This window comes from Gymnoscopelus microlampas (genome assembly GCF_963454915.1).
Source record: "Gymnoscopelus microlampas genome assembly, chromosome: 9".
NCBI classification, from domain to species: domain Eukaryota; kingdom Metazoa; phylum Chordata; class Actinopteri; order Myctophiformes; family Myctophidae; genus Gymnoscopelus; species Gymnoscopelus microlampas.
Window position 1 is genome coordinate 34,933,862 of NC_139946.1, and position 14,186 is coordinate 34,948,047.

The 14,186-nt window shown below is 42.3% G+C and overlaps 1 protein-coding gene across 2 annotated transcripts in view; it reads right to left on the bottom strand.

The window, feature by feature from the left end:
• Positions 1–6,450: 6,450 nt before the first annotated feature.
• Positions 6,451–14,186, bottom strand: part of lepr (leptin receptor) — a 39,181-nt gene continuing 31,445 nt past the window's right edge. For both annotated transcript variants that reach the window (XM_084067076.1, XM_084067075.1), the window contains 3 exons: positions 10,387–10,480; positions 9,067–9,142; positions 6,451–8,636 (listed from right to left, as the gene is read on the bottom strand). In XM_084067076.1, the coding sequence (XP_083923202.1) occupies positions 7,803–8,636; positions 9,067–9,142; positions 10,387–10,480 (1,004 nt within the window). In that variant the 3' untranslated portion in view covers positions 6,451–7,802. The remainder of the gene's footprint in view (positions 8,637–9,066; positions 9,143–10,386; positions 10,481–14,186) is intronic.

Genomic DNA, 14,186 nt, shown 5'->3' on the forward strand with positions numbered 1-14,186 from the left:
CTCCAGGGACACCTGCCAGCAGCGACAGCCCTGCACAGCCGCCACAGAGCCCAGCTCAACCAACGCAGAGCCCAGCTGCGCCTGTAACTTCCAGCAGTCCTGCCATGCGGCGCTACCCTGACCGAGTGCGCATGAAACCAGGAAGGTACAAAGAATAGGTAGGGACCCAAGTCCAGAAAAAAAGGGCAGAATAATCCCTGTTGACTTGGTATACAAGGGTGGAGCAGTTCATCTCTCCCTTGTTCAGTATAGAAAAAGAAAAGACATTTGTTTTGCCAAAGACATTCTTTTTGCTAAGGACATTCCTTTTTGTTGAGATTATTACAAGGAAGACTTTATGCTGTTTATTATTAATTATTGTTGTGTGGTTTGCAACCTGAACAAACAGGACTTTCTGAGAAAAGAAAAAGAAGTTGTACTGAAATATTGGAGTTGTTTTGACATAGAGAATGTTGTTGTGTATGATGTCGAGCTAATTATTGAGAAAACTAAAACTAAGGAAGTTTTCATTTAAAAGGAAGGACTGTAATGTATTTGCCATAATACCATTTATGCTGTACCCTGGCTCCCCCTGTTGACCGTTTAATGTACGCTCTAGAGCTACTGCGCATGTGCACAACCCTATGTATGTTCCCCGCTCCCCCTTTCATTCATTCAGTAAACAACCCGGCAACCACAGTACGCAGTGTCTCCGTCTCAGTTAATATATGTGTATATACGAACCCGATATACTACACCAACCACTCAAAAATACAACCATACTAGCATCACACCTTCTGTGTGGGATAAATCAATAATTATACCCAGAGAGAGAGAGAGAGAGAGAGAGAGAGAGAGAGAGAGAGAGAGAGAGAGAGAGAGAGAGAGAGAGAGAGAGAGAGAGAGAGAGAGAGAGAGAGAGAGAGAGAGAGAGAGAGAGAGAGAGAGAGAGAGAGAGAGAGAGAGAGAGAGAGAGAGAAGGGGGGGTTGCCAGGTAAAGTATGTAAAAAGCAAACATTTGCGAAAACCTGCCCTTACAGTATTGATTGATTGATTGATTGATTGATTGAATATTTTATTGGCAGAAAGTACAGTTAAAACACTTTGTCTAAAAGGTCCGTCCAAAAAAGTCCTTGCGGTCTTGTTTCCATTGAGGTCCTTGGTATTCAATTCATAAACATATATTATTCATTGACCGGTTGCTTATTGCTCTCACAGAATACATGGCAACACTAGAAGGGGTCGGGTGAGAAACGTAAACAGGATTTATGATGAGACAGAAAATAGCATGTTTTCAACTAGAAATTATACATTTAGGAGATGTTTGGACGTTGGAGGGACATCTATTGTGAGTGAGTACAGAATGTTTAATGTGCATAAATGGCCGCCGTGCCTAAGTAAAAGCGCAAAAGTATAAAATGCACTCGTATCAAAAGTAAAAGTACTCATTATGCAGAATGTCCCATTTCAAGTTTTCAAATGTATAAAAACCTTTTGAAAATAGCAGATCTACAAGCTCTGTGAGCTTGTAGATCTCTGTGAGCTGTAGATCTCTCACCCTATAAAGGCTACATTTCGAGTAAAAGTACTCACAAGGACTGGAGTACTTTTACTTTTGTTACTCAAAGTACATTTTTATACCAATACTTTTGTACCTTTACTGAAATACATTTTGAATTGACTTTTACTTGTAAGGGCGTATTTCTACATTGCAGTATTTATACTTTTACTTAAGTAAAACACGAGAATACCTTTTCCGACACTGGTTATGAACAGAACTGAGTATATATTGGCTTGAGGTGGCTAAGTGGCCAACGCGAAATCGCGCAAAGACACCCGACTTAATGTTTTGAGGTCAAAAATAATAATAAATGAATTCAAAAACCGCGAAAAACCCGATGCACGTGCTTCGCGCGCGTGCATGGGGCATATGTGGGGGGGGGCATATGTGGGGCGTGCATTGGGCATGGGGGGGGCACTTAAAAAAAAAACTGTCCCCCCACCCAAGAATCCTGTCCTCAGCCCTGAGAGGAGGGTAAAAGCACATGTGTTTGTTTTGTTGATTTAAAAAAAGCCTTTGATTGGATCAATAGAGACTTGTTGGAATACAAGTTACTCTGCTCAGGTATTAACGGTACATTGTATGATGCCATCAAAGCTTTATACAAAGCCCCTGTCGCTTGCCTGCAGTTAAACGACCTCAGAACCGGCTGGTTTCCGACGCCATTTGGTGTGAAGCAAGGAGATGTGCTCTCACCCACTCTGTTTGCTCTTTATGTAAATGATTTAGCTCAGGAAATCAAGCAGGCCAATTTGGGTCTATCAATTGAAAATATTAATTTGAGTATTCTTTTATATGCTGATGACATTGCTCTACTTTTGGGTCAATGTCTTTGAGTTATGTCCCCTCATATAAATACTTAGGTTTTGTTTTTCATGAATTTATGAGCTTTTCTGAGGGGAGGAAAGTATTGGCTGACTCAGCAGGTAGAGCATTAGGTGCCATATTAAGTAAAGTGAAACTGTGCCCTGATTTAGGTTTTGCTACATTTACCAAGCTTTTTGACTCTATGGTTTCTTCCATTTTATTTTATGCAGCAGGTGTATGGGGCTTTGAGGAGGCCACCGAATGTAAAAATATCCAGAGTAGAGCTTTAAGGTGTTTTCTCGGGGTGCACAAGTATACCACTAAGTTGGCCATTGAAGGTGACACAGGTTGGGAAAGCTGCCTCACAAGGCAGAGATGTGAAATGATTAGACTGTGGAACCGCCTTACCCAACTGCCAGAAGAGAGGCTTACGAAAAGTATATTTAATTGGAATAGAAGATGTAATCATCCATGGATAAGAGAGGTCTCTTCAATATTTTCACTTTCTGATTTAAATGCATTTTTTATGAACATCCTTCATTGTAACATAAATAAGGTCAAACATAAATTGTCAGTGTTACATCAGGAGCAATAGAGGTTGGACACTTGGAAAAAAGCAAAGTTAAGAAATTATGTTCAATATAAAGATAATTATATAACTGAACCTTATGTTGCATTCAATCTTAAGAGAGGACAGAGGTCTCTCTGTGCCCAGTTAAGATCTGGTGCATTACCTGAGGTGGGTTGAGGCAGTTGAGGTGGGTAGATATACTGGCATTCCTGAGGAGCAGCGATTGTGTGTTCTTTGTGACCTCGGAGTTGTGGAGGATGAGGTTCATTTTGTTTTTCACTGTCCACTGTACAATGATGTACGAAATTCTTTATTTGAAAAAATGCAGGATAAGAATCCAGATTTGTTTTGGATGTCTGAATGTTTTATGTTAAGTTGGCTGTTCAATAAGGAAGTTTTTGTTTTTGTAAAATCATAGAGAAAGCATGGCAATTGAGGTGGAGGACGATGTACCCGTAACCCACAACTTGGACAATCAAAATGTTTATGTATTCTGTTTGTGGTGTATCTTGGTTTATGTACATTGTGTGAGTGTCTTATAAGCCCGTGCGGGCTGGGCATCATGTGGTGCAGGACACTATAATAAAAAATCACACCCTGTGTGAAGGTAGCGGCGCCTTTGATACATTTTGTCATCGATATGTGTTTATAATGTGTTTATAGCCATGTGTCACGTGAAGCTTGACCAATCACTTTGTTGACGGGTCTGACCAATCAGAGCGTTGACGGGTCTGACCAGTCAGAGCGTTGACGGGTCTGACCAGTCAGAACGTTGACGGGTCTGACCAATCAGAGCGTTGACGGGTCTGACCAATCAGGGCATTGACGGGTCTGACCAATCAGAGCGTTGACTGGTCTGACCAATCAGAGCGTTGACGGGTCTGACCAATCAGAACGTTGACGGACCTGACCAATCAGAACCTCGGCGGGCCTGACCAATCAGAACGTTGACAGACCTGACCAATCAGAACGTTGACGGAAAAGCCAGGTATAGAGCAGGACCGCTCTATACTATGTATAGAGCGGCGCCAGCGCTGCTAAAAATCTATCTATCTATCTATCTATCTATCTACCTACATTTGACTTTGTCCGTGTGTCCGTATGTCCGACCAATCAGCACGGCTGATTGGTCAAGCTTCACGTGACACGTGACAATATGTTGTCACGTGTCACGTGACAAAATATTGTTGCTGATTGCAACACAAGGATCCAACCAGTTACACTTTCAAAGGCACCACTCTCTTCACACTGGGTGTGATTTTTATTTACATTTTTATTAACATGAGAACAATGGCTTCTTTTATTGCATTGCAACTTTCCAGGAATAGAAAGCCTGCCGTTTCTATTAGCTTGGATTCCCCATTGATGATGTCACTGGTAGACGGGACTCTGAACTGTCCACAGCCCTCCTCTGAGACACAGACCGAGTAGAAAAGAATTGTACCATTTTATCAGTATTAGTGAGGACCAATTATATGAAGAAGATAGGTTGAAAATCGGTGAAGTCGTCCTTTAACCCAAACATATAGCCTTGGATAACATAATATAACATATAACAGATTTTTACATTTGGGTATCCTGTCTATGATCGTCTTGGGCTTTACCACCCAATTGTAACTGGACATCCGCCTTAAAGTTCGTATTTCTGCGAATTATGTACACATAGAAAATATAAGGTGCTTAAGCCCCGGATGTTAACTCGGCATTCGAAATCTTTGTGCACTGTAGTCCGTATTTTTCAATAGATATGTGTTTAACCTATGGTTTTAACCCTGTCTTTGCCCGAGCTACGCCATTTCTACCCCCTCGTTTCCTTCCTGTTTACATTGAGTGTAATACCGGCTTTCACCGGATGCGCCCATAGAGTTATAATATAGGATGCTCATTGAGGGAACTTCCGACAGAATCCGACACAGACGGGATTAAAACAAACATCTATTGAAAAAGACAGGCTAATACAGTGAACACGGGTTCCTGGTGTCGAGTTAACATCCGGGGCTACATGGTCAGCACTTTATAAGATTCTTTTGGTACATGTACGGAGAAGTACGGGCTTTCCGCGCAGATGTCCAGTGACAATTGGGGGGGGGGGGGGGGTAACGCCCAAGACTCATAGATACGAAAGTAACAGTCAGACTCGATAAAATACATATATGATAGTCTTTATCGAAGGCTACTCTAGTAAATTCACAATTCCGGACTTTTACTTGTAACAGGGTACGTCTACATTGCAGTATTGACACTTTTACTTAAGTAAAACATTTGAGTACTTTTTCCACCACTGGTGTTTTACATGTACCAGCTCTTAGCAGCCTCTAGATGGCAGACAAGTCCCGCTCATGTTTAGGGCTTGTTTGTGTATATTTGTTTACATGCATGTTAATACACCTTTGAACAAATTCAAACAATGTTTCCAGCAGTGACTGCTGAAACAAAGCAGATACCCTTTTTTTCTCCTGACTATAGTATACAGCATCATAAATTATGTGATGGACATAACCAGGGGGTCCCCACATGATGGGGGGGGGGGGGGGGGTGGGGTTACTGTAATCAACAAACTATACTACTGTATGAAAACTGGTCAAACATGGCCAAATTGTCAAATATATAAGAGGCAAAAATTGTGAAAATAGCCGATCTACAACGAGGGGTTGTGAGCTTATAGATCGGCTATTTTCACAATATTTATAAGTGGAAACAAAATGTAATGCCTCAACACATTCAAGTGCTTATCAGGTTTTTTTTTTTTTTTGGGGGGGGGGGTCACGGCCTGAAAAGGTTGAGAACCAGTGTATATTAGGGCGGCTACCGTTATGGTTAGCCTGCTGACTTCATGTGACAATGAATACGACTAAATACACTCTAACATCATATTGGCAGTCATATGCAGACTGTGATGACCTGCATTTCTTTAACTTACCATGAGCTCTGAGCGAGTCAGCAGCAGCATCTGTTTTTGCTGTAATTTAAGGATGGTGATTGTTGTCTGTGAGGATTATGTGTACGATAAAAGGGGAAATCAAAATGTACCTCTCCTTTGCAAAGACTAACAATGGCTATAAATATGTTGACAACTGGACAATTTGCAATTTGGGGCAGAACATCAAAACATGATGACACTGCATATTACGCTACCTAGGCTATCTGTATGCACCTAAGTGGTGGGGTGCCTGGACACTCAGTGTCCAATTTGTACTCAAATTGATGTGAAAGTTTCGTTTTCACTTCTAATCTGTAGATAAGGGTCTATAGAACAATTTCCGTTCGAGGGTCAAGGAACCAGATTTATTTGTTTGCCCCATTTCCAAAATGGCCTGGGGTCCAAGGGTTCCTTGAGGGGTTCTAAATGGACCCTTACAGGTCTGTAACTCTGTAAAAGAGTTATGGGGTCCTTGAAAATAAAAGGTTTGCGATCCACTGACCTAGTGCATTCATCTCATAGTATTACATAATACTGTACTAGAGTAAATTCACATACCGGTATATGCCATTAGGCTAACGCATGTGCTCCATTGTCAAGAAACCAGAACCATTCACAATAAATATTTTATTTTGACCATGAAAAATAGACGAGATCTCATACAATAACAATATACTGTATATATCAACCCTTCTTCCATTTTTTCCCCAAAACTTTCATGTCCATCTCTTCTTCCACTGGTTTAAAATGTACATTCTTCAGTCTTGTGAAATACCATTCTAGAGTTTTCCATTGAAAATAGCAAACACTGAAAAATAGACGGCACATTTCTCACGATATGTAACAACGTTTCAATTACAGTATAGCACAAAGGAAAAAATAGACATCTGTATTTTTTTTGTTTTTTGGTTGGCAGGTTGGCTTGTAGATGCTGATCTTTAAGCAGTCCTCCTCCACAACAGTGAAGGTAAATTAGCGTTCAAAAAGCAGCTCCCATTGATCTCTTCTTTTGGCTTTGTGAAATGATCCACAATCCCAATCAGTCAGCCACGGCAATGGGACTGAAATGAATGAAAACTTCAAAGTCTAGTGTGCTCTGAGCCACAATGAGAAAGACAAACCCATGTATCGTAGATTTTCTTTCACTTTCCATCTCTCCTTCACATTCAGTCTAATGGTCCGAGAAGTGTCCAGCATCAATCCATTCTCAGCTCTAAGCTGGAGTGGAGCAGTAGTGTAGTCGACGGTAAACACAGCTGTACAGAATTAATCCACATTTAGCATAGGCCCAATTGGATTTTGAATTAGGCCATTTAGGCCATTTAAAGTCACAACATACCCACCTCCCTCGGCAATGTATGGTATCCACATCCTCATCTATACATTATGTCCACCGCATTGCCGTCCATCCGGGCTATGGGACCGCACAACAACAACGCCAGATCCCATAGAACCACGGCATTGCCATCATCTAGACTATGGGACCGCAACCGCGTTTGAGGTGAAAATGCTAATGAACAGCTTAAATGTGGCAAAAGTTGAACATTTACCTCCTCACTACCTGCATATGTAAATGAGCAATGGCTATGTGCCATTTCAGATCGATTGATCAACCCACAGAGGAGAAAAATGCATGAGGACAGACGTACGTACAGACGGACTGACATGAGCTTTGTTCATTAACTGCTACTAAAGCACTGAGTAGAAATTGTGCGTTTAAAGCTCAGTAAAGAAATCCAATTGATAAGCCTATACAGGCTCTATACAGATCCACACCCTCCTCTCTTCCATTCCTCTTGTCTTACATTCAAGACACAATAGCAGCAATCAGTGAATAGCTAGAATTGTCGGCTGAGGTATTATACATGCTGCTGCATGATGCTTCATTGTGCCTCATGAAACAGCATGAAAACCTGCCCGGCAACACGTTGGGATGGCACAACTTCTGTTTTCTTGTGAAAGAGCTATAATTTGCCTGGAGCAGCTCTGAACTGAGGCCGGTACAATGGTGTAAAGCCATCCACCGACCCGGACCCCAGTGTGGTGTAGTCTGACTCCACAGGGCAGTCCTCTATGCTTAAAGCTTTGTTTCTAAGGAGCACGATCTTGGCTTCCTCCTCCGAGTTTTCTCTCTCGCTCTCCTCGCCCTCCTCCTCCTCCTCTCTAGGATAGTCCATTCCTAGGTAATACAAGTCCTTCTCCTCCCTCATCCCCTCGTCCTCCTCTTGCTCCGACCCTTCGGAAAAAGAGGCCACAGAGTTATACGAGCAGGAGCGCCGCGGGTCGTCCGCCTCCCCGCCCCGGGAACTCTCCAACTCCCACAGGCCTCCGTGGAAAGATCCAGAAATGTCTGAGTTGTTGGCGGAGAAGTTGCCCTCGTCGCTGGAGCTGCTGCCGCTGCCGTCCTTGTAGCCGTGGTGAGTGGCCTGCTGGTCTCGCTCCGGATTGCACATGAGCACAGTGGCATAGGTGACCGAGGACTGGGCGGAGCTGTCTGTGGTGCGAGTAAGGTGGTCTGGTTGGGTGCCGGTTGGCTGGAATCTGGCCACGGGGTCGACGGTAGGGTCTAAGAGGGAAACTTCAATCTGGACACCATCCCTGTCGTTTTCGTTGGGCTGATCGAGCCCTGAAATCAACCTGGGCGCTAGAGAGAGAGCTACCACTTGGGCCATGGCTGGAACAAGGAGATCAGTCTTTCCCACGATGACAGCTTCTGAAATGTGCTCAGAGGGCGACAGCAGCAGTGGCCAGGCTGACACACCCTCGGGGAGGGGGAACAAGTGGTCAATGGTGTCACCCTGAAGGGATACATGGCAAAGGGAGAAGGAAAGGAATAATCAATGTACCTACATGTATTGTGATGCACTGAAAAGGACATCTACCACAAGAAATCTGACTTCAGTACTGAGTGGGTATAGGTGAAATGATGATTGACAGGTTGACCTTGAGAAGAGCTGAGGCTGTAACTTTTACGTTAAGGTTTGTTTTTTTGGTAATACACAAAATGTCAAACTTCCATTGATGACTACATTTAAAATAAAATACATGAACATTGCTCAAAGGCTAATATGAATTTGCAAATGCATTTACACAGTAAAATTGCATTTTCTTTCCAAATTGTTATCCAACGCATACAATTCCTAATTCATTAAGATATTTGGGGACACCACCAGCAAAAGCCATGTGACCCATCCTGATCTTCTCTATTATTGCGTTTGTGTGTCTCACCTTTTTGAAGTCCAGGCCTTTGGCCCACGAGCAGTTGTTGGGGTTGGGTACGTCCTTCCATACAAACTTCTTCATCCTGGGAACAATATAGCAGATTTCTCAGTATCCCTCTTTTGCCCCTTTTATACAGAAATCCTGCAACACTGCTGTATGATTATTCATTATCATTATGTTGGCTTTGCCTTTTTACACAGAACATGGCATGCTGTGTTCTGGAATCAGAGGTGTGATGTATAACATAACAGCAAGTTAAGTTTAAGTTGACACCGCCTATGCATTTATTTCACAAAATACTGACACAAAATGAACTACTGAAGCATTTTCCTTCACTGAGCAACATATTTTTCCAAATAAGGAGATCTTGCTAAAGTTTTACAACCCACTCAGCTGTTGTGAGGTCATTCCTGTGCATTTATTAAATAAAATACAGATGTATCTATTGTTTATTCAGGCTTTATTCACATAGGGTCATTGATTTAAATCTGTTGTTGCCACTGCAATGTCAGGAGTCAGGACTGACTCATATCATGTCTCGGCCATTTTCTCAAAAAATCAAATCTTTGTATTTTTCCATTAAAAATGTGGTGAAAAGAGATGCATTGCGGTTGAAATTATTTTAATTGGCTTGGGTGGGTGTGGGTAACAAACACAGACCTGCACATCACTCCTGTGCATAATACAGTATAAAACATGTTAACGTTACAAGCAGATTGCAGATTCACGCAAGCGGTGTGTTTGTGCAATCAGAAATACATTGGAGGAGAAATTGAAGAGAAGCAGGGATTCTCCATACCTTTTATACAGAACAGCGGGACGGAATAAAGGCACAATATTCCTGCCTTGGACAGGCTGTGGAACAGGAGCTTATGTCCGTGCCTCTATTCCTGCCCTGCTCTCATTTCTCTCCTCCTATCTCACTGTTATCTATCAGCAAAGGTCAAGAGTCATTACACCCTTGTTAACTGTTAAATGCCACACTTCAAATGTTGCATAATCAGGTTGTCTAATCCCCTAAATTAGATTGTGATAACCCACCCACAGAGATTAACATCATTTATCACCTCTTGATGGCATCAGAGTAAAGAGCAGTCTTAGTAAACATTGGTATCATAGGAACCAGGCACAATTTTAGAGGGCAGAGCCCACCGCAATCAATCTAGTTTTCACGTTCATGTATGACTTTAGTGGTGTGCTGTTGTGTGCTGTTACAGTCACTTTTTTTCGGGCTGTGCAATGTTTGCGTCAATTAAATCCATTCAAAACCCACTGTATAATCTGAATCAGTGCAATATTTGATGGTGAGGTGAGATGTGCTCTTACCGGTTTTGGGAGAGGACCAGAGTGACAAACAAAACAACAGAGAGGAAGGTGATTATCATCAGCAGCATGTAGGCGGCAGGGTTTCCTCTGCTGGCTACAAGAGGGAAAAGAGACTGGTTTACTGAAGGAATACTAGGCCTACAGTCCAACACATGCACATTCTGTTCATTTAATCAATATCAATATACTTCATTGACCGGGGTCCCCCAGGGGTCTATCCGTGGCCCCCTGATTTTTTCCCCACTACAACAAATCTCTTTGCTGAAATAAGCCGATCTACAAGCTCACAACGTATCACGACCCGCTGTTAGCTTGTAGATCTGCTATGAAGGTCTGCTACACATGCCCAGAATAGGGATGCTAGGGTTAAGTGGTTAAGACAACAGAAAGCCCACTCTCTGATGTTAATATGCTTAGCTAAAGTGGACCATGCGGAGACGATTCTTCTTGGTGATTTTAACACTGACATACTCCGCAAGGAAGCGTCAGTGTATAAGTCATTCAAGGCGTGTTGTGATCGGCATTCACTCCACCAGCTGATCACTCAGCCCACAAGGCTGTGTGTTTCCTCTCAAACTACCATAGATCTCATTCTAACAACGGACAAGGAAAAAATCCTAAATAGTGGTGTTTCCACCTGTGGCATATCTGATCACAACATGATCTTCTGCACCAGAAAGAAACGTAAACCTAAGACCGGTTACCACAAAACAATCACAATCAGAGACCTCAAAAATTATAAGAGTGAGGACTTAGATCACAGACTGGAGGAACAGGATTGGTCCGACGTTCTAAACAGCACACAGGTAGACGAATCCTGGCTTTGTTTCAAAACCAAATTCATTCAAATTTTGGACAGTGTGGCTCCCATGAAAACCATCAGGGTCAAAACCCGCTCGGTACCATGGATGAATTCGGACATCCTTACTGCCATGAAAGTCAGAGACAAAAAGTGTTCTGAGCTTCATAAAAGTAGGATCAAACTAGCCAAATGTTTTAACAAAGGTCTCGAATCCCACGTAGCTAAACTTGAAAAGGAAAAAAACAAGCTAAGAAACAAGGTAAATAGCATGCTCCTGTTAGCAGAAAAAAGCAACCTCGATGACAAGATTGAGGAAAATCAAAAAAAACCACGAGAGCTTTGGAGGCTACTCAAGAACCTCCTAGGCTGCAGCAAAAAATTGAAAACCAGGCTTTCAAACTTAAGCCTCAAGGTGAATGACACTCTCATTTCATCCAAACACGAAGTGAGTAAAATCCTCAACATATTCTTCACGACCGTAGCCTCAGATTTGGTTGAAAAACTTCCTCCACACTCTGGGAGATGTGGTGAGGAGTATGTTGTCTCATTTTACGAAAAACAGGGTGTTTGCAAAGATGACTTTAAACTAGGGTTGTCCGATATTGGCTTTTTTACCGATAACCGATATACCGATATTGTCCAACTCTTAATTACCGATACCGATATCAACCGATACCGATATATGCGGGGATTACTGTGATTAGGGTAAGCTTAAATTTCATATCACACACACCATATACAGTAAAAACTCCTGTAACTTATTTATAAAGCAAAAAAAAAAAAAAAAAAAAAAAAAATTTTTTTTTTTTTTCAAAAACCGATACCGATATTTTCCCGATATCGATTTTTATGCTAATATCGGCCGATAATATCGGGAGGCCGATAATATCGGACATCCCTACTTTAAACTCTCCCCTGTGAAAACAGAAGAGGTGTTTAAAAAATTGAGTGCTCTTCATCAACACAGAGCCACAGGCCTCGACAATATCCCCCCCAAATTTCTAAAAGACTCAGCCGCCTCCATTGCTCCAATCATTACCCACATATTCAACCTCTCCACCACACAGGGACAGGTCCCCAACGACTTCAAAAAAGCAAGGGTGACCCCTCTGTTCAAAAAAGGAAACCAATTAGACCCTGGCAACTACCGCCCTATTTCTATTCTAAGCTCCATCTCGAAAGTCATGGAAAAAATAGTCTATGAACAGGTCGACAAGTATCTTGCCGAGAAAAATCTAATCTACAAATTCCAATCTGGCTTCAGAACAAACCACTCCACTGACACATGCCTTCTCTATTTGAACGACTCTATCAAACAAGAGATTGAAAAGGGCAAATATTGCGGCATGGTCATGCTGGACCTCCAGAAGGCTTTTGACACCGTTAATCACCCGATTATGATCAATAAGCTCAGAGCAATAGGTTTTGATGACACGTCAGTGAACTGGATGAGATCCTACCTGGAAGGGAGGGAGCAAGTGGTGGAAGTAAACGGCACCCAGTCCCCCCCCCTCCCAGTGACTTGTGGTGTTCCCCAAGGAAGTATACTAGGACCCTTACTGTTCCTGATATATGTGAATGACATGTCGTCAGCCTGCGACTGCAACCTGTTCCTGTTCGCAGATGACTCGGCCCTGCTAGTCTCGGACAGGGACAGGCTGCAGGTTGAGAAAACTCTCAGCTCTGAACTCAACAAGATCTGCATCTGGCTCTCCGACAACAAGCTCTCATTACACCTGGGCAAAACGGAATGCATCCTCTTTGGGTCCACTCCTAACCTCAGAAAGGCAGAGAGCTTCACGATCAAAGCGGGTGATGATATCATCAAAAGAAAAAACGAAATTACCTACCTGGGCTCTATCTTGGAGGCTGACCTCTCTGGTGACAAAAATGCTGAAAAAACGATCAAAACGGTCCACAAAAAAACACGCTATTTGCGGAGTATTGATCGTAAAGTCAGTAAGAAGACTCTGAAGACTCTTGCAGTGGCCCTCATACAAGGTCATTACGATTATGCATGTACTTCATGGTATCACAACACCACCAAGGCCTTAAAAACAAGGCTCCAAACATCCCAAAACAAACTTGTAAGGCTACTTCTTGGCCTCAACTACAAAATCCATCTAACCCCTGATCATTTTGATAGGATTGGATGGCTTAGGGTTGCGGACAGAGTACAGCAACTTGCTATGGGCCTGGTCTTCAAGATATATCACAACATTGGGATCCCCCTGTATTTGTCAAAATACTTCCAAAATGTCAATGATGTCCACGATCACAATACCAGAGGCAGCTCCACAAACCTTGTCCAACCCTTTTTTGGCTCAACAAAGGGAAGTAACTCGTTCTCATGCTATTCATCAAAAATGTGGAACGCCCTACCAAAAGGAGTAAAGGAGTGTAAAACCCTACTCTCTTTCAAAACAGCCCTAAAGATACACCTTCAGGAGGCTGCAATTGGAAAATGGCCCCTGTCTAAGTCCTAACCTAACCTACCCCCCTACCCCCCCCCCCCTCTCTCCTTCTCCTTTTGTACATATTTCTCACTCTTCATACCAGTAACCTGTAAACTGATTGTATGACATTCTATAGTAGTTGTGTATATCTGTCTGTCTCTTATATGTCATCATGATTTGTGTGCATGGGGAACTCATTTGAAACAAGCTCTGTGCTTTTATGAGTCTTCCAGTTTAGTAGACCTTGTATTGTGAATTTGTACTTCCATGTACTGTTGTTCTCATGTCTTACTAAATAAAGTACATCAATCAATCAATCAACATAAGTCATGCCAACCCGAGGAACCAAAATAAATTGTATTTCTGAATGTACAACAGACAACAAAATGATATACAATATATAGCCATGATCCAGGATCCAGGAATGGAATCAGAAGGAAATGTCTTTTGCTGATTTATTTTCAAAGCTAGAGTTATCAGTAGTTAGTTATGCAGTAGTTTGAAATAAATTAAAGTTAAAAAGGCCTTTGCTGCAATATTGT